This window comes from Mycteria americana, chromosome 11 (assembly GCF_035582795.1).
Source record: "Mycteria americana isolate JAX WOST 10 ecotype Jacksonville Zoo and Gardens chromosome 11, USCA_MyAme_1.0, whole genome shotgun sequence".
Classification (NCBI taxonomy): domain Eukaryota; kingdom Metazoa; phylum Chordata; class Aves; order Ciconiiformes; family Ciconiidae; genus Mycteria; species Mycteria americana.
Window position 1 is genome coordinate 17,159,583 of NC_134375.1, and position 20,900 is coordinate 17,180,482.

Genomic DNA, 20,900 nt, shown 5'->3' on the forward strand with positions numbered 1-20,900 from the left:
TTGTGGGTAACACAGTACAAGGTTTAAGTTCCATTTTCACAAAGAGACCAAGAAAAAGTCCATTATCCTGTTACATTCCTACAAGTTTACCAGACAACAATATCCAGAAGTCATTACAAACAGATCTAACTCCATGTGCTCTTCAATTCTGAGGGTCAAAAATAACAAGTGACCCCAATCCGTCAAGAAAATAAGAACTGTCAAGTTTTTTGATAGTTCAGCATAAATATTTATAGAACTTCATGCTTCATAACACTCCATGTCCTTATATTAGCTTTTTATTCCTTAAAAATATGGAGGCAGGAGGAAAGCTTTAAAAAGGCTCGGATGAAAACAATCTAGTCAATCAAGACAGACAAAGAGCACTGCATGTCTTCCTGCCATCTGGGGTGCTGCAGTTTTGGCAGGAGAAGGGTGGCTACAAAGTAATGTCTCCATTTCCCCCAGACTACTTGGGGTGCATTTCATTTCAAATTAACTTTGATGTTTCTCCCACTTGAATTTGCACTTACAAGGGAATCTGTGGCTGCACAAGAACAAAAACAGTGATTACATTGTGCTGTTATGAAAGGAAATAAAGGCTCGTGTCACCGGGGCTGCGCTGTCAGATTGGCTCCACAGGCACTTCTGGTACTAAAAGCGCCATGAGCTGCAACTGCCAACATCAGACTGAACGGTGACATTTTCACTGTGCACCTGAACTTACAATGTGTTACCTTATTTGTTCCTACATGTGTACCTTACTATCAATAACAATCCAAGCAGCCTTTCGATGTCAGTCAAACACAGGTCTCTAAAGGGAAGTATGCAAGATTAAGTTCACACGTGTCTTATTAGTCCACAAGGTTAAAAAAGTAACAACCTGGGACAGATGGGTGCAGAAAAATCTTAAATCTATTATGCTCGGATCTCAATCACTGCAGCGCCTTCCAGGTAACACTGCCAAAGTTAAGACAACACAACGCACATCTCCACCATTTGGTTTCTTAGCTAAATCTGTTCAAGCAGCACCAGTACGATAACACTGCACCAAGAGAATTCATACGTAAGTTTTCAGACATCTGAAAGCTATAAGCAAATTGCTTGAACAAGGGTGAAAGATAAAATTGCATGGGTCCTTCACAATAACTGTCCACATATATGCTTTTACCTGCATCGACTACTAGATGAATAGACATGGAAGACAGACAGTAATGTGACCTCGCACGGTGGGAGCCCATTCACCTCCCTAATCACCAAGATCCCAAGAAGAAATTGCTTTTTAATCTCTGGGCTGTTCACATAGATGTAGCCTGTTGCTTGCCACAGAAGAGCACAATACAGCCTGCCAAACTCAGGCCATTCCTGGTCCATTCTACCGATTTTGGAGATGACCCCGTGACAAATTAGCTCTCTGTCAAACATCTGCACAGCCAGCCATGGAGAGGGTGCAGCAGTGGGCCCTCAGCTACCTCGGCTGACATTAAGGCATCAGACCACAGCACCCTGTTGATAGGGGCCACGCTCATTTTTCCAAGCAATCTCTGGAGCCAGGAGTTATTCCCATCTTTTGACAGGAGCAGAAAGACAGAATCAAGATTCTATAGACCAAGTTCAGGGGACAGATGGGTGCTGCCCTATAAGCTCCTTCCTTGTTTACCAGGTCAGGTAATACCAGTTCTCCAGTTTTCAGGCTCTCTCCCCCATGTCAATGCACATGCATACATATCATAAGGGCAGGAAGACAATAACACTGAAACAAAGGGCTCACGGATTTTTAGATTTAAGCTTTAACAAAACCTGATTTTATAGCTACAAGCAAAGCTGCTATTGGTTTACAGAGCAGGTATGCAGAAATGACAATATTAGCATCTATTATCTCTCTATACTTTTAATACTATAACCACTTCTGAACAAAAGAGTACTGAATTTCAAAATCCTTGTCTTAAATCATTACCAGGTCAAAGGGCGACTCCAGTATTTAGAATCAAACCTAAGTGCATTTTTAATTTACTTACTTGCATTAGCCAGTTCGGGACAAAAGCTAAAAATAGGCCTATTTTGTTAACATTTATCTACGTATTGCTAAGACAGTATATCTTCCAATTAAATGAAAGTAATTTTTTTCCTTCTATCAGTTCAGGGGAAAGAAGCATTTTAACTTTTGGATACTCCTTACATGCATCAATGCTGCCATCTCCTGGTCGGATTCATGTTGGAACCAGACTTTCCTGGTTGTTCTGACCAACGCCTCGACTGGTCGTGAAGAATGACCAGTGCAATTAAAGTCTCAAAAGTGCCTTAAAGTCAACACAAAGCCTCTTTATATAAACCCATTTAAACAGTTTGTTTCAGGATATCTGAAACCTGTTCTTACATGGCTGTAGCTAACAGAAAATAAGATCTGCTGCAAACAGCACCAGGAACATGCACAAAGCCTTTGCATGGGCTCACCTAAGTTTATTGGAAACACCTTATCTTAAATCATTAACTTCTGCATAGGGGCCAATCCTACTTAAAGCTGGAGCAGCTGTTCAAATTAGGCAGTACTCCTCTAATTAATCAGCACAAGGCTCCTGAGCATTTTTCTCTAGACAATAACACAGGACACACAATAAAAAAGAACAAAGAGGGGATAGCCCTGCTTATGAGGGGCTTCAGTGCAAGTAGGTCATCTAGGCCTTGATGGTTCAATAGCCAGGGAACTGTGAAAGCTGTGAGATATACACTGCTCATCCAGGGAAACCAGCAGCAAACACAGCCTACTGTGAAAATGGCTGAAGAAATCTCCCAACCAAAAGGAGATTTTTATTATTTCTTTTAAATTATTTTGTGGTTAACATGACAAACAATCTGAAGTAGCTGGTCGGACTAGAAAGAACCCATTGCATTGCCACTGCAGATTCTGGAGTAAGCACTTATCCGCAAACTACCACGACACCACTTCTAGTTCACTAGCAGGTCCTTGCTCCTCTATCCAGTATGTTCTGTTCTTTAGGCAAAACCAAAAATAACACAATGACAACATCTTTAGCAAAGAGAACAACGCCTCCTGGTCTTCAGAGCTATATTATTATCCAAATATTAACATATCCCATGTAGATTAACAGCCTTTTGCTTCCATCCTTTGTGCTCCAGGCTAACCATTTTCTACATGACTGGTTTTGTAGGATTTAGTAGAGAATCAAAGATAACGTGCATTTGTTTTTAGGCACCTATACTACAGCTTGACTAGTAACCTTGCAGGCATGATCTGTGCAGGAGATATACCCAGAAACATTTGAAAGAGGACAAAGCAGGTGTTACAGTTGCTATTAAGGGCTTATGCTGAGTATTTAAACTGGGTTGATGCACAGCAGGTTCTTCTCAGAACCAGGGACACAGCTGGTACAACACTATTCACAGCTTTGTACCTCTAAGGAGAGCATCTTGAGAAAGCATTACCTTATGCAGGCTGGCATGCACCTTGCACAGCTGATGATCTGACTCACACTCTGAAAAGCTCCCACAACCATACGGTCTAAGCACTTCTTATCTTTAATAAAAGACAGATATCATCCATGCTATTAAGACAGGCAAAGACTAAGAGCCCATTCTGTTAAGATGCTGGCACTTGATGTGCTCCTGGCTAACAAGCTGATCTATTCTCTGCACTAACCTAGGACTGGGTGAGGATCAAGACCAAATTTTTTCCACTTAGTAATTAGCCAGCCATTCTACTACAAGGCAGGAGAAGAGTAGTCTGACAGAGAACTGTTCTGGTATATGTTAGCGACTGGTGATTTAGGAACCTGTGCTCAGTGACTCCAAGCAAGTGTCTCTGGCTTGCACATCTAAGCCTGCTTTGAAAACTGGGCACAGAAACATGTGGTGAGCTCCAGAAAACTTTTCTGTGTTGCAGCTTTAAACCCTTTAGAACACTGTCTTTCTAACAGATTTTAATTTTAAATTTCCTGAGCAGGAGGTTAGTTTTAATGACTTTATCTGAGTAGGCTGGGAAGCTTTAATTGATGTTCACCATATAAATATAATTTAATACTTAATACAGAACTAAAGGGACATACCTGGGGAGAGTTACTCTTAAATGTCATTTGCCTAAATTTATTCTTAATCAAATAAGAATCTCATTTATGACACTATGCAACTTTGTATCCAGAGAGCAGAGACGTTAAACTAAACCTCACAATACCTGTGCAAGATAATCACTAACCCATTTGGGAGAAAAAGCTGCTGCACAAAAATGACAACAAAGAGGCTATGACTTATGAAAGGACATATGTTTAGGCTGCAGTCAATCTGGCAACAAAATCCTAATCTCTCACCCTGTTCTTGAAGGTCAGAAGGATTGCCTGCTCCAACATAACATAGAAAGAGCAAGAAAAACAGAGCAACTCTAAAACCCCATTCAAAGAGAAGAAACAATAAGGATGTTTTTGGCGTTGTGGGGTGTTTGGTTTTGGGGTTTTTTTTTAAGTGCACTCTGCATTAGCCCTGGTCATACTCCTGCAGACAAAAGCTACCTTATAGCTCAGGTTTGTGGTGGTGTTGGGTTTTGTTTGCATTTTTTTAATATTAAAAAAATGCTGCTTCCCAAAATAGTTTAATAAATGTGACATAATCTGAGCATCTCAATTTCTATGTCAGTTGCTCCCTTCTAAGTAAGAAGTTACTACTTTTAATCTGAAATGTGGAAATGGAAAATGTCCTTTTCCATTCCTCAGATAACTGAATGATTAAACTAGTAGGCGAGTCAAACTAAGAGATCTTAAATTGCACTGATTTCCTTTGGAACCTGAAAAAGAAGAGGAAATTTCCCTCTTGGTTCAAGTCAAGGCTCTCAACAAACCTTGAATTCAGCACTGCAGTTTTCCATGCCTCTCCAAATGCTGTAAGTTTATGTTTGGTTCTTCAGATCTCACTGGGATTCCCCTCTCCAATAGAAGAGAAAAAAATTATCTTTTTGATGCAATATTATGAGATTAGCAAAGTATTTCATCCTCCAAATAATTGTTTCTAAACTCTGGTCACAACTCTTGGATTGGGAATGTTAGATAGTGTGGGAAGTGGGGAGCATGAGATGTATCTGTAGACAGAAGATGAACTGCCTAACCCTTTCCACCACCAGGAAAATTAACAGAAAAGCGGAGAAACATGAAATACACATTTGTCATTTGGTTTCATATTTTCTTTTAACAGAGAAGCCTGAACTGCTGCAATCACAGACCAGTAACAGTTCAAACACCAATAAACCTTCATCTAAATAATTGCTGCCCTTTTGACCAAGACGGAACAAAAATATAAGTCTCTATGGTCTGCAATTTGCTGTGGGTCACAATTCAAGTTGTGAACAAGTCCTTCCACACGTGCTTGCCAGCAGGCTGTGCTACCTGGTAAAGCACAACTGAAGTGAATTGAAGCATTAACACCTATTTTAATGAGGAATTGTCTCCAGGGATGACAGGAACTGCCCATTATATGGGCTGTCCACTATCAGTTTCTGCTTTAAGTGCCAACCCCAGAGAAAAAGTGTTCATCTTCAAAATAAAACCTCAGAATATGCTGATTTTATTTTCCCCTCGCACACTCAAGCACAGCACGGATGGGACCTTCCAGCATAGTTAAATTCAGTCCTGTGCAAAGCTGCTGGGGTCATGAACAGGTGACTCCACTCCTAATTTAAACCCCATGGAGAGAACAAGTTTTGACTAATGGGCTCTGGATGGGAAAGTTTAGACAATGCCAAGCTCTTTGTCCCCCCTTTTCCTCTGACTGACACAATAGGGCCTTCATTAATTTAACTGCAGCTCCCCTGTATGCTGGCAGGAAACATTTCTTCAAAGAGCAATCTCACCCAGCAAGATCCCTCAGATCTCAGCACTTCCCAGAGCTTAAAAACATACTATTTCAGAGATGAGACCATTCACAGGGACCGAATGTTGCAAATATTTGGAAAACCGGAGCTTCTGCACAAACATTTTCAACTTCCTCCAAGTTTCCACCTTAGATGACTCCACCTGGAATTTGCAGAGCTGCTTTGCAGAGTGTTATTTCATTCTGTCATTGTCAAACCTAAGTCTAACCTAACCATGCTCCTTATTATTGCTTTCCAGGACTCCCTTCCTGCTCCGGAGCATCATCTGCACCACCACACACTTCTCCCTTCACACTGGCCATCTTGGCTGAGCCTTTTCACCCCAGCTGCCTGAAGTCCTCAGCTGGCTCCTTGTCCATCACTTCAGTAGCCCTCTCAACATAGGCTTCTGCCCCTCTCTTAGGCTTCCTTCCCCACGCGTGGGTCTTCAATTGCCCAGCTACATGCCCTACAACTCCTGCTGTGGGCTCCCTGCCTACCTCTCCATCAGCCACGTCAAGTACACCTTGGAAAACTTTTGTCCTCAAACAGTTGAAATTTGTGCTGAGCTCTCTTCACAGCAAGGAGAAACTGTTACCCCAATTATATCAGTTAACAGGCAAAGAACAGGGGAAGTCTGTGAAGCTGACAAAGCTTACACTAAACACTTCTTTACAGAAGTACTTCTCACTGCAGATGTTTTGAAAGTTTGTGTGCTTTGCACAAGTAGATTGGTCTTTCAAAGTTTAATCAGTATAGAGTTTTGTTTCCTTTTTAAAACTCAACCTAAAACTTACCAAAAGTGGCCTGCTGTTATGCACATCTCTTTTGTACTCCAGCATAGATTTTGAAGTTCCTCAGTACAGTCACAAGCAGTTGGTTTAAACTTGAGTGGCAAAAATCAGACAGCTGGATAGCTTTAGGAAAAAAAAACCTCGTTGATGTTTGAATCATAAATTACTACCACATATAAACACAGAAAGCCTTAAAGCTGAAGAAGAGTAGACCCTTAATTCAACCTACAGAATTGTCTGCATGATCCAATCTATCCCACCAACTCTTCCACCACTGAGAGTCTGTTAAACTTATTTTAAAAGGCTTAAGAAACTAATCACATCCACCAGCCAAACTGTTCTTTCAGCAAAAGTAGCATGGTGCATCTCATCCAACATAAAACTGTTTCCAAGGAGCCAAGTGGGGTCAGGCTGTGTTACAGGAGGACAAATGTTAATGAGATTCCAGGCAAGAGAACACAGGCAATATTTTCTGAAAACACATTAAGTCTCCTGTTGAAAGATGACTAGTATTTTACAATTTGCTCATTCTCTTGGGGTTACATTGGCGCAGAACACGGAAATTTCAACTACATTGTATTTTATCAAGTATTTTCCTTTAATTGATCCCTTACTCTTTCCTACAGCATTTTCACTTAAAGAATTAAAGGTTTGTCCACATATGGAGCTATTCAGAAATAGTTATTCCTGACAAACCCTGTACAGAACCTTACATTGGAATAAACTTAAACTATCTCAGACACTTCCAAAGCTGACTCTAGCAGAATATGTTGCAAGCCAGGAAATCCACCAGGAAATACTTTTAAATTATTTATTTCTCACTTATACTCTTTAACCCAAATAAGCTTTCCTCTACAGACACTTTGAGCTACAAGTATTTCTAAACCAGCTGAGTATCAGCCCTAGAATTGAAAGAAAAGAGTTGACAACCATTAAGCTTCTACTCTATACTGCAAAGTAGCATGTCCTCTAAGCCCTGAATTGAGTAGATAACACAAAGTAATCTAGGAAGGTCAGCTGATGAAGAAGTAGTAATACATGCAGTTAACATGGAGCATACAAGAGAAGATCAGCGTGGGTGGCTGATTAGGTGTTTGACAGTTCTTAATTTGCTGTTTCAGCCTTTAATTGTATGATGAATTTGTTGGCAGCATTTGTGGATTCATGCCTCCATTCATCTTTATTTACACGCAATTTCCAGCTGCAGCTCCAATTTGAGTTTCCATCCACTCTAACTATGCTTCTTCTTCACTAGCTCTTAATGGCAGCAGTCTCACCTTCATAACCATCTTCCAACCACTGCTCAGCTACGCTTCTGCATAAGGATTTGGCAAAAATCCTGCAGCATCTATATTGCAGACCTGACCTCACTTAGATTAATTTATGAATATTTCAAAATCCACCATGATTAATTCAAAAGACCACCTACATTGCTGTACTCCCCACCATTGCTCATCTTGCCAGGGTCAGCACATTCCCCTTCTCAATGCCTATATGCATCCAGACAGTGACAAGCACAAGAGACAGAGTCACACCCAAAACGACAGGCACTGATCAATGAAAATAGCAAAAAAAGCTTAAGTACTGTGGAAGAGGTCCCATCAAACTTTAACTGCTGTCAGACTTTGGATACTACTTTGAATATTATGGTCTGCCAGCCCATACTACACCAACTGAGAGGAGGTAGGATGCAAAGCAGAAAATGCAGCTTCTTGTTTTTAAACAGCTTTGTCCATTTCTTAGTTCAGTTCTTAGAAAAGGGATAGTTAAAAATTCAAAGCCATTAGCCCAAAGTCTAGACGCAGTAAGTGCTAAATCACCTCTTTGTTGCAGCAGATGATTGTTGATTTGGAAGCAACTCTCCCTAGAGCTTCCAACTTGCCTGTTGAACTGAAAAGCCACATCTTCCAACATGCAAGTTTTGGAGTTTCTAACAGCTAAAATCTTAACTCCATGTCTGATGTGAGCTGCTGTTTCATCTCTGTTAGATTGGACTCCTGCAAGCTGATTTTCCAGGGCTTACAATGCTGCAAAGCCTTGACCAATTATACTGCTGGAGATTCTTTTGTGACATTACTCTGTGGATTTGTCTGACTCATGTTTCTGCCTTTTCCTCAGAATGAGCATTAATAGCAACTTTCTTCTTTCTTTGCATGGAATTCATACCAACACACTTTTGGAGATTGCTGTTGTTCTATTAAACTGAAACTAGTTAACTGTTTCAAAAAGATACTGCCAGGGCAGAGGGAAGAAGGTGCTGATTCATGGACAGAGATGGACAACATGATGTTGTCTGTCATGTCTAAAATGCCTTTTTTTTCCCAGAAAAAAAAACAAGCCTAAAATAATAAAACATGCACTTTCCTTCTTTATTTGAATTAAAAGCACACTCAGAATGTCATTCTACAGAATCATGATTTGTAAACTGTAAACTTGCTTGCATTTGGGTTTGCTGCTTCTAAGAAACAAGTTAGGACTAGTAGAGAAAGCTATCTGAATTCCCCAGAAAGATAATTCCTGCATTAAGAACCTTTTCTATTTGACACATCCCAGCAGCAGATAAAAAAATTCCCAAGTTATTAATACTGAGGGTCAGATGCTAATCGCAGATGAACCACACACTTTGCTCTTATCACAAAAGTATCTTCAATGGCAACACACTGGAATACTCAAGTGAGCTTGGAATTTCACCTTGAAATACCTGTCCTCACCTTGCCCTGTGGAGCCATATGAGGTGACAATGTCACACCACCTGCCTACTTATTTAAGCCAAGATGAGCCAGTGAAATGAATGTCCAACTGCATTTCCATGTTTTAACTGTTGCTCTCTTGAGCATGTTTCCCCTGCTACTTGGTTTAGCTTATGTGAAGTACGGCAAGTCAGCCATTCTCAACCCCTCTCCCCAGTGAAGTGACAAATTTTTGGAAGTTTCAATTCAAATTGATTCAACATCCCTCCTTTCTCAAATCTTGGAAAAAAAGTTAAGTGAGAGGCTATCCCAAAATCCTTGTTGCTGAGGACAGCCAAGCCTATCATCTTTGAAGGGAGCAGTTCCTAGCCGGTTGGAGCTGTCTCAGAAGAACACAGCTGAGGTTTCTATCTTTTCTTACAAGGTTCGTGCTCCACCAAAACCTAGTGGGTAGCCAGAGTTTTAGCATTCTTGCAGCCAGACCAGAAACACTTTTCTAGACCCATGAGCTTGTCCAGCATTTATACAACTCAAGCAACCACAGTGGAGAGACACCGAAGCAGGATGAAAACAAGCCAGATGAGGAACCTAGAGTATCATGGCTGTGTCAGCTTAAAAATTGAACACGACAAACCAATGCAGGCACAGCATCACTAATATGAGTAAGGAGTAGGCAGCTTTCAGGATCTGAGTTACTCCCTGTCTGGTACTACAGCATACTCTATAGACACACCACTTCATTGCAAGTAACCTGGGATCTTGCAGCCCTGGGGATGCACCGCACAGTGTCAACACATCTCCAGCGCTGCAATCCTAAAGTGCTCTGCAAACTTACACAAGGACAAAAGCAGCTCAATAACTTCAGCTCGTAATTTACTTCCAGAGCATGGTCATTACCACTAGCTGCCAAAAGAACAGGACATCTACCTCCTATCCTCAGTCCTCCCCCACACTTTTTCTCACAAGTGAGCTGAAAGTCAGGTAGCTTGCTTTCCTATAGAGTAGGACAAATAAATTTAAAAAAAAAAAGGCAATGTCACCAAAAATAGCCAATCAAAAAAAAAAAAAAAAGTCAGAAAGATAAGAGTGAACCTGATATTTACAAGCAACAGCCCAAAACTTTCACTAAATATCTTGCAAAGCTCAGATCGTAACCATAACAATATCTAAATATTAGATGGAAAAGGCTGTTGTCAGCTAGCTTCTCTAGAACGTGATCCAAACAACTTTATTCTCACCTCCACGGAAAAGCCAGCAGGATGTAAAATTAACTGTGCTGAATCCAACCACTTTGGCACTCACAAAGGAAACCTCATCGGTCAAACTGGGACAATCTTAAACTTGTCCCATAAAACCATGTTTACAGGAGGCTGGTAGGGGAAGCCCAGAGAGGGACTTCTCTTTACCAAAGTTTCTTGTAATTAATAGTATACACTGTCATATTAAACAGACATAAAAAATTCTGTATCAATCAGTCTGGAGCTGTACAATTAACTCTGGATCTGCAAGACGCACCTGGTTACTATTTAAAATGGGCACTAGGAGGTTAAAAATACTGCGCCTTCTTAGAGCTACTTACACTGCCTTAGAATATTAAAAGTAAAATTTTAGAACATCTGGTTTTCCTTTCCACTCCCTATGATATCATGTTTTCCAAGTACATTTGGCAGCTCACTGTAAAGATACAGGCAGACTAAACATACAGGGCAATGTAGAGTCAAGATGAAAAATTCCAAAGCCCTGGATGCAGTAAGTGTGTTTCCGATCTCCAAATTTCACAGTTACACAAGTGGGTTCCCCCCCTTGGTAACTCATGTATTCTTCAACCTTCTTCTTCCTTGATGAGATGATATACCATATATCTGCCATCTAGAGTTTTGGCTGTGTCTTTGTAAGTAATTTTTCATGCACTATGGGATATTCAGAGTCCCTATACAGCAAGATTCAGTTATAGGAAAAAAATAATTATGTTTAACAGGGTCAGATTTTGTATGTACTTTTCTTCATCTCACTCTGGGAGATGAGATTAGCCTTCTATATTCCTCCTGCCTAAAAGGAGGAGGGAAAAAAAATAAGAATAATAATTAAAAAAAAAAAAAATCACACTACAGCCACTGCCTTTTTACTGCTTGGTTTTGTGCATCCTAGCCTGGAACTGGGAAATTGGACCAAACCAGTTCCAGGGGACTATGTTTCCCATGAATTTACACAGGCTGTAAACAATACAGAAGAGTGGCTGTTATAAAAACTGAGAGCTCCCATTTGACTGATTTCTCCCATATATTTTAATATATCTTGATGCAACCTTTGCATTTTTTCCTCTTTACCTATATTATTTTTACTGGGTCACATTCAAAACACAGATTAGTCAGCATTAACATACCTTTAAGCTTAGCACATACTCAGATTTTATTGATGCACAAGAAGGTAGCTGACTCATTTATGCTCAGCAGTAAAGGAGCAGCAAACCTAGAAATCCAACATCAGTTTCTTGCTCTAAATCTTAATGTCTCTGTTTTGTAAAAAGACAGTTTGGAAGTGCAAAGAGATGCCCTGGGAATCCTAACATGACAGAATCTTTGGCTTATTATTTCACATTTAAAAGCAATTTATATCACAGTAATTATTAAAGTGTACAAAGGAGGAAAAGTATGTATTAAAACCTACTGACAAAATAATAGTCCCAGTGGTTATGCCCTGATTAAAACCTAATGACTAATCAATAAAACTAATAATTATAACTTTCACCCTGATGCAATTTGGAATAGTTTATACATTTCTATTGATCGGCTAAGACTTTATATAAAACAAATGTGAGAAGATCTTGCTTTGCACTATTCTTATTACAGGTTTATTGTAGCAATTCTCTAAATCCCTCTCTCAATTATTTTACAGCTTAGTTCTCCCATCACACCAAGAGGAGAAGAAAAGCCAGCAAAAAGCAGAATCTTATTAGCTGAAAAATGGCTGTTAAAACATCGCAGTTTCCACACCATAAAGTCAGATTGCCATTTCAATGGCTATCACTATATATTTCTCTGGCCTTAGAGTAGCAAGAGCCAAGCACATGAGAGAGCCCTGAGCAACTCATTTAACTGTGCTGCACCTCCATTTGTCAGCCTGAAAATGAAAGCAGTAAGTACCTGAGTTGTAAGGGTCACAAAACTACAGACCACCTTGGAAAATACAGGCAACAGGTTCTGTAACCATGCAAGGAGTCATCTGCAGCCAACTGTTCTTTGGCTGCTGATGATTAAATTACCCAGTTATAGTTTTCTCACAGAATCCTCACAGGTAGAGGAAATATACTATAAATAACCCACTCACAAAAGAAGATACTTTTTTTCAGTGGATTTTATTGCAGAGCACTGGCACCTCTTCATGAGCCCAATCGTCATTTTGCTTGATTCTGAAACAGCACTTGAGAAGCTTAAAACACCTCTTGGAACTGCTGTTCCATGAGATAGCAGGCAAACAAGGAATTTAAGGGCTATGCATTGCCATAGTGGTGAAGAACCTCTTGCTGATTTCTAACAGCCTTTATAGAATTTCCATGGAAATAAGTTCTGTGTATTGCCTTAAGTTAGAAGTCATAACCTGACAGCACAGGCTCTAATCAAGATCAAAAAGAATCCACCTGAGGCAGCAACACAAACGTATCCCACCCAGCCCTAAATCTATCACCTTCTATCTACTCCTGCCAATAACCTCTACCAGAGTGGTTAGTAGGTGCTGCATTCACCTATCTTCATGTGCTTGGTATGCTAAATTAAGTTCCCTGGCTAAGTCCCATTCAATCTAATCAGTATCATTTCCACAGAAGAACAAAAATTACTTGGGAATCAAAGCTGAACCCACAGAGAGCAGGGAGAGCTGAACTTCTTCCTGTGGGAAGTAGCTAGGCTATGCTGCTTTAATAGCAAGGCATCTGGTGCTAAGCTAAAATAGCATAGATCCCTCTGCACTCCTGGTAGCTTGGGACCGACCTACAAGTAAGCAAAGCCACCACAGGGAGTAGAAATACACAGCTACCTGTAATGGAGAGAAAGAAGCCAGTGTCCCAAGAGATGAAAAAACTCAGTTAATAAAAGCAGATTATGGAACCACAGACAATACAATTTTCTGCCCCACATCATGGGCTAAGTGTAAGTTGCAAGAGAGCCAGAAAAGCTAGTTTCATACAGCCCATTTCCCTCCCTCAAACTTGTGGGGACACAGCAATTTGCAGCCCATTTCATCACTGCAGTGTCAGGAAACACCCAGTGTGACAAAAGCAGGAGAAAGGAGGTGGACAGCACTGGCAGGAACAGCAATGGACTGTTTACAGCTGAACACCCAGGCCCAAACACTGCCAAGGCACTGTGCCAACTCTGCAGTTAAAAATGAGAGGAGTATCTGGGGAAAGAAGGATTTTGCTGAACCTGGAATATATTTGATTCAGCTAACCCAAAGCAACCTTGCTCTTTATGTTTGCAAATAACCTCAGAAACAGTTTTTAAAAAACACAATATTCAAGCTTCTAGGATAAAGTGTCTTCAGTATTTACCTATAGACAAGTTTGTGTCTGGATCAGACAGGAACAGTCATCGTTTGATCACATCGAGAAGTGTTCTCTTTCAATACTTGCTACAGTCTATTTGCACAAGAAGTTCCTGTTACGGGGTGTCACATACTAGCTCTTGCCAGAAACTCTGTGAATCTACAGGTTGTCCAGTCTTCCTGGCATTGCATGTTGGCAATGAAACTAATTTTATGATCTTAAACCGGAATAGAAAGTCACTTTCAAATACAGCCTTGACATTTCCTTAGTACTGAAAAACTTTCCTTCTCTCAAAAAGAAAAAAAAAGATTTCTAAGGACTGATCAATATAAGCTAGGAAACAGCCTAGATATACCAGATTGGAAAGTCATGAGGGCAAGAGTTATTTTGTTACTTAAATTCAATAGGTTAATGCTATTTCATTTGTAACTTACAACATAAAACAAACAGACAAAAAAATACCCACCCACAGCACAAGTAATTTCTGCAAAATCCATGCTGTTAACAAGGCAAGGGCAACCGAGGCATCAAAACAAGAGAGGCTTCTCTTGTGACCTTCCTTAATGATTAAAGTGTTCAACAGAATTTGGTCCCAATTATTCTGGGTATTGTATAAACCTACGCAAACCAAGCCATTACTTGCAGCTCCAGAACCTGCTATAAACAAAGTAATAGATTTAATGGATAAGAAACACAGCAACTTTTCCAAAAAGTGGGGGGAAAAAGAGTTTTCAAAAAGCTTGTATATAGAAATTATTTTCATTATTCACATGTATCTTTATCCTGCAGTAACTCAACCAATACACTAAACTAAGGGCTACAGCTATCAGAGAGACCATCTCAAAAGCTGTCACTAAAATATACAGATGTCCATCGCAAGGGAAAAAGCTTCATTAGATTACCCATGACACTTTCCACCGAGACAGGCTTCATCAGGAAAGCATTACATGTCATTTAGTAAGTGAAGTTACGCAGCCACCAGTTGCCCTATCCTGTCACGTCACTTTGTACATCCACTAGGAGAGTCTGTTTATAAATACAATACAATATTTTGGTTAATGGTGTTGGCTGAATGTGAATGCAGAGAGGGAAGGAGAGGGAGATAACAATTAATTAGTTAATACTGGTTCTTACATGTCAATGTGCATGGGTTTCAGATGATGGCACCTACCTACTTTACATATAACGTCATTGTCCTTAAGGCTATTTTTAAAATAAAAATCCTTTCCATGACTCCCCCACATGAAGCTGAAAGGCTGTAAAAGGCTTTCTTGAATGTTAACACTGATGCACAACCACTACAATGTGAAAGTGTATTCATGTTTTGAAACAATCCACACTTCCACTATCTACTGACTTAGCAAGATCAGCCAATAGGCCTACTAAGGATCGTTACCAACTCATTTATTCACTTTGACACAATCTTGACAAGTGCCAACGCTTCATTAAAAATAAGTAATATCTTGTAAGAACTGTCACAAGTACAAAGATGGTCAACACTCAAAAAAGTAAGATATGACACCAAACCTGAGTTTTCATAATTGAATGGTTTCCTTTCCTCCCACAGACACACAATATATGAACTTCTTTCTTACCACTTCCCCAAGGGAGGCAGCCACCATGTGTGTTGCTGGAGTCAAGTAAGATGTAGAGCCATGGTGCAGCATGGATTTCACATTCTCATAGGTGATAAAAAATGCAGCAGCTGAAATTCAAGAATACATGCAGTCATTTAACTGTTCCTCTATCACAGAACTAGCACAAAAACCATTTAGAGGTGGATTTTGTCACCTATTATTCTGCAACTGTACTTGAAAACAGGATATTTTTGCCCCAAAACAGTACAACAGTATCAACACAATCTGTGGGATAATTCCTTCAGCAGTTCATGCTCCTGGCTATCACTGAAAAACCTCCCATTAACATCAAAGGTGCCAGGACTTAAGGCCATATTTAATACTGAGATAAGGAAAGATGTGTTAGTCAGTCATGAATGTCCAGTAGGTTTTGAAAAAATGGAATCTTCCATATTCCTAGATAGGAATGGTAGAGACGAGGTTGGTTGAATTGTATGGATGGTCTTTATTTTTGGGGGGAAAAAAAAGAAAAACAGAACACCCAAATCAGCTGATTAATTGAAAAGGGAAAAAAAAAAACCCACCACAACCCAAAAATCAAGGCACTTGATACAAGTCTGCTACCCTGCAATGCGCAAAACTGTTTCAGTAGCAGTTACTAATAACTTCTTCCTAGCTATTGTCAGTTTAATATTTTTCACTTTAGCTCCATAAAAAAATTCTTCCAAGCTTCTGAAGGACTCGTAGAAGCCCTGTCCAGTGAACAAGAAACATACAAAACTAAACTCAGCATAGCAACGTGAGCTGTGTTTATTCACTGCAACAGTCAACTACAAAGGCACTTGCACCTTAAGGGTTACTCCTTCTCCTAAAGATAAGTTCAGTTTTCAGTCATACGTTGGAAAGATAAAACCACAGTTCACATTTTGAAGATGTAAATCCTGAGAAAACTGACATGTCTTGCGGGGGAACAGATTTTAATTGTAAGGAAGGGCTATGTGAATTGCCTTCTGTTAATCAAAAGATGCTTATCACCTCAAAAGGAGATAACAGAGCAGACAAGACAAAGAACTGAATTTTTTTATATCATCTTATGAAGGACATCAAACATCTGAAGGTGTCAGTGGATTTGTCAGCAAAGTTCTCCTAACATTTACTACTGACAGCATAGCTTGCTGCTTTTTTATCCCTCCCTACAAAGACAAAATGGACAAAGGCATTAGTTAGATGCCTTTTCTCTGCAGGGACTACGAGCATTTACTTTTTTAAAGCTTCAGTTTCAACAGTATTCCTGATGTCTTCTCATTTTAAGTGTTGTAGTTGTTTCCAGGGAGAAAAAGCCGGGCATAGCATCCCCAGGGCAATTAGCTCAAAGACCTCCAGTGCTCAAGCACTTTCAATTTTGATTAATTTCCAATGCTGTGAAAGAGTGGGTCATGACAAAAGTGTCCAGGGCAAGCAAGACTCAAGCCCTCTTTGGCACTTGGAAATGCTTTAGGGTGCCCCTATAAGTAAGGACAGGCTTCTAAGACATATCCAGGAACGCTTCCAAGGAGTAAGGATTGTTTTTCAGAGTGAACATGCAGCAGCCTTCATTCCAGGCTTGCTCAAAGAGTTTCTTCAATATTGTACAATTCTAGAAACTGCCCTTCAGAGCTGGACATGGACTCACAGAATCCAAACAGTCACCTGCAGGAGAGGAAGCCATGGACATGAATGTCCTATACTACATAAGTTCCCACTTCAAGAACACAAAACAGAAACCAAATAAAATTTACCATTTGGAAAGGATCCTATAGCAGTGGAAGGAACACCAGCATAGATGCCACGAAAACCACCAGCCTTCCTAAATCCTTGAGGACTCTGCAGTCTTGTTTTTACAGTATCCAGGGGAAAAAGGATCAAGTCAACAGAGACACCAGCAATTCCACCAGCCTTCAAGACAAAACCATGGAGTAAAGTACATTAATATTCACAGGGGTGAAGCTGTGGTTCACCTCTGAGTGGAGTAACTGAGGCATACCTAAACCAAAGCACTACTGACCGTATCCTTTCTGAGGTCAAATTATAAACTGATAGTCTTATACAGACCTCAATAGCTTCTATAGGTCAGGAAGCTCCAGCAAAAGAGAGAAAGTGATAGATATTACAACTTTTAAACCATTTTCAAGGTATTTTCAAAACAATCTCAGTGTTTTGAATAGTACAAGCAAAGGAATGCAACACCCCCTACACATAAAAGCAAGACAGTGAATGCCACTGAATGACGCAGCACAGAATGACCAACACCTCTAGGAAGTTGTGTGATAAGATCGGGGAAAGACAAAAACAGTTCTGCTTCCCCCATAAGCATCTCTAGAAACCACATTCACATTTTTCTAGCAAACTTCTTCATTTAAAGTGTTATTCCCTCCCCCATTTCCTTTGTTGAACAAAGCCTAAAGCAAAACTGCTTTATATTATTTTGCTGACAAAAGCCTATAGGAAAAAAAAATAATCATATTAAATAAAGATGTTTTCAAAGTCATGAGGAAAACGGGAAGGTTTTCATCCAAATTCTTAAAACCAAACCCTAAAAAAATAGTTTCAACTAAAGCTCAATCTTTTTCCATTGTCTGTGTTTCTAGATTATGGGGGGTGTGTTAAGTTTCCCCAGGACATGGCTGATCTGTAGAAAAGAATTACTTGTCAAAAACAGGAAGGAGGAGACTGAAGTAAACAGAAAAACTCATTTAAAAAAAAAAAGAAAAAAATCAATAGTTAGCATTAATCCATTATGAGACATTATTTAGATGCACTGTTATTCAGAACAGAAAACACAGTTTGAAGTTTACCTCACACAGAACAGCACACGAGAAACAGCTGCACAGATTTTTAACTCTTCCTGAAAACAAGTCACATGTGTTACTCTGACTTTTTTTTTTTCCCCAGGGCCAACAGAGAATTCAGAGAGGTGTTCACTATCTACTACTAAAGTTTTAATCAATAAGTTAATTACTCTTTTAATCTAGTTGGCTATTTTGCATGCATTGATTTTTCTTCACTCTTTTTCATCAAAATCCTTATCTGCTCAAAATAACATTGATCAGATTTAATCTGATTTAATCTAGCCATCTGTTAAAACATGAATCAAAAGTTACTAATTGCTTCTTTAGTTTTCAAAGTTCTGTATCTTAAATGTCATTTAAATTCATGAGGCAGCTAATAGAGCACCTGCCAGAGGGCGACAATACCTATGTGCTTACGCCATCTGGAGAAAACAGTAATGATTTTTAGATAATAAGACAACTAAAACGCACCTTCTCCCCCACCTTTCAGTAACAGCAGCATTATCAGAAGTCGAACAGCTGAAAAACCTTTACCAGGAGTTGGACGTACCCGTTAAACTTAACTCCAGCAAAACGATTAAATAAAACCAGGACCTAATTCAAATACATTGAACTATGATCTTGCAGATGGCAGCCGACTGCCGCTGGAGTATTTGGGGCAGGGAGCTGAACTCTCCCAGCAGGCGCGTGCACGCCCGCCGCTCTCCTCACGCTAGCCCAGGGCAGCGTGTCTGTGCTTTTCCACGCGAAACCAAGAGCGAGCGCTGGATATTTCCACGGAGGTCCCTAGCTATGGAGACTGGGAGCCCTACCCACTTGCATGCGACACTGCTGGGAACACAGCAGTGGGAACACGGTGAAAAGTAGCTTTTAGGGCGGGGAATGCAGCGCGAAGCACACGCTTCAGCACGCACACACCCCGCAGCACCGCTGGGCCCGGGGAGAGCCGGAGCGCCGCCGGGCTGCCGCGAGGCCACGGCCTCTCCACGGCCCCGACACCCCCCACCCGCGGGCGGCTCTTGGAGCCAAGAGAAGACGAACCAAGGCGCACTCCCGCCGCCCCGCAGCACGGCGCCGGCCTCGGGCCTGCGGAGCCGGCAGCCAAGGCCGCCGCGTCGCCTTGGCAACGGGCAGGCCCAGGCCCGCGCACTCACCGCCAGGGCCGCCCAGGACTCCCGCGGCTCCATGCAGGGGTGGCGATACGGGGTGGCTACACGGCACGGCGCGGACCGGCTCTTCCCACCACGGGACGGGATTAGACCCGCCGCTCTAGCCGTGCCCCGGGCGTGCACACGGGCGCAGCCATATTGCTGTCCCTGGACCCGCGGTCAGGCGGGAACGTGTCGTCACTGCGCCTGTGCGCCGGACATGCGCACGGCGGGCAGCGACGCCGCTGTCCGCAGTCTCGCCGTTCCGTCTGCCCACAGCGCGGGGCGGGGGAAGGGGGCGCGGGCCTGGAGCCGAGCACTGAAGTGTTAGCGCTGTAAGGGCGAAAGCACCCATCAGTTATCACTAAGCGTTAATTAGGTATTACTTCATAGTGATTTGCGGTGCGCTAGCAGCCGTGCTGCTCCAGAAAAGGAGGGAAGAGGCGCTTCCTGCTTCCCCCGCCCCTGAGGTGCAGCTGGGCTCGGGTGGCCCTGAGGTGCTGGTGGCCGCTCCGGTGGCCACCGTGGTTCCTCTGACCCGCGGCTGCGGTCTGTTCAGAAAGCAAACCTAAGTCCACTGGAAAAAAAGGCATTTTGAGGGGAAAATATTTCTGAAGTCACTTGGGGTTTTTCCTCAGTTCAGGTCTGCAGCGCAAACACCCGATGCGTGGTCCTGCTGACACGTCCTGCACAGACTTTCCGTGGGCCATTCCTGCAAATAGCAGATAGGAGCAATGCGCAGGGAAATTAATAAGTCCTTCTGGCCAGGGTCATCTCTCCTGCCCCTTCCCGGGAGGTGTGTTAGCTCTCCCTGGCAGGGAAAATGCCGTTTTTTACTCCCATCCCTTCAGAAATGCTTTTGTATTTGTGTTTCTGAGCCCTCTATCCCTCTCTACAAAGGGCATTGAAATCCACAGCGGTTTCAAAAGTTGCAAAGAGGATTTTGGCGCAGAGTCCTCGCATAATCTTTACCCAGCAGGAAACCACACTTGAAATTACGGGAAATACGATTCTAGGGGAGGGAAAAGGGGTAAATATTGGAGAGCACTATAGTGCATGCAGAGCCGGAAAATCAGCAGGCTTCAATTCAAGATTTCCTTGGCTGCGAACGCATCACTTGGGAAGATTTTGGACGTAGCAGCAGAGGATGTGACAATGCCTCACATCCTCAGCATCAGTAACCACCTTCAGGCAGCTCAGCTCCCCACCTGACTGCTAAGGGTGTTTGCAGGTGGGAAGCACCGTGCTGTCCTGTCCTGTAACACCTGCCCTCAGCAGCGTAGTGATTGACATCAAAGCGGAGTTGCCAACTCCAGCAGATTTATTACAGCTCTCCTGCAACGCTGTGATTTTTTTCTGAACTGCCTCAGTCCCCAGAGACAGGCAACGTTAGCGTAGTCTTCATTTAATTTAGTCTTCATTTTCATTTGAGTGAAAAGCTGAAAGCTCTGCAGGCAAAAATGGAAAGAAACTGAATGTATTCTATTTCTCAA

At 41.5% G+C, this 20,900-nt stretch overlaps 1 protein-coding gene across 6 annotated transcripts in view; it reads right to left on the reverse strand.

The window, feature by feature from the left end:
* SLC25A26 (solute carrier family 25 member 26) overlaps positions 1–19,604 on the reverse strand; it is a 94,664-nt gene extending 75,060 nt beyond the window's left edge. For 4 of the 6 annotated variants that reach the window (XR_012777408.1, XM_075513620.1, XM_075513619.1 and 1 more), the window contains exons 1-3: positions 19,414–19,604; positions 17,210–17,366; positions 15,450–15,559 (exon numbers count right to left, since the gene is read on the reverse strand). Coding sequence is in view for 5 of the 6 variants with exons in the window: in XM_075513620.1 (XP_075369735.1) it covers positions 15,450–15,559; positions 17,210–17,366; positions 19,414–19,446 (300 nt within the window). In the remaining variant the exon portion in view is untranslated. The remainder of the gene's footprint in view (positions 1–15,449; positions 15,560–17,209; positions 17,367–19,413) is intronic. The other 2 variants (XM_075513618.1, XM_075513616.1) reach the window with 1 other exon arrangement.
* Positions 19,605–20,900: the final 1,296 nt, after the last annotated feature.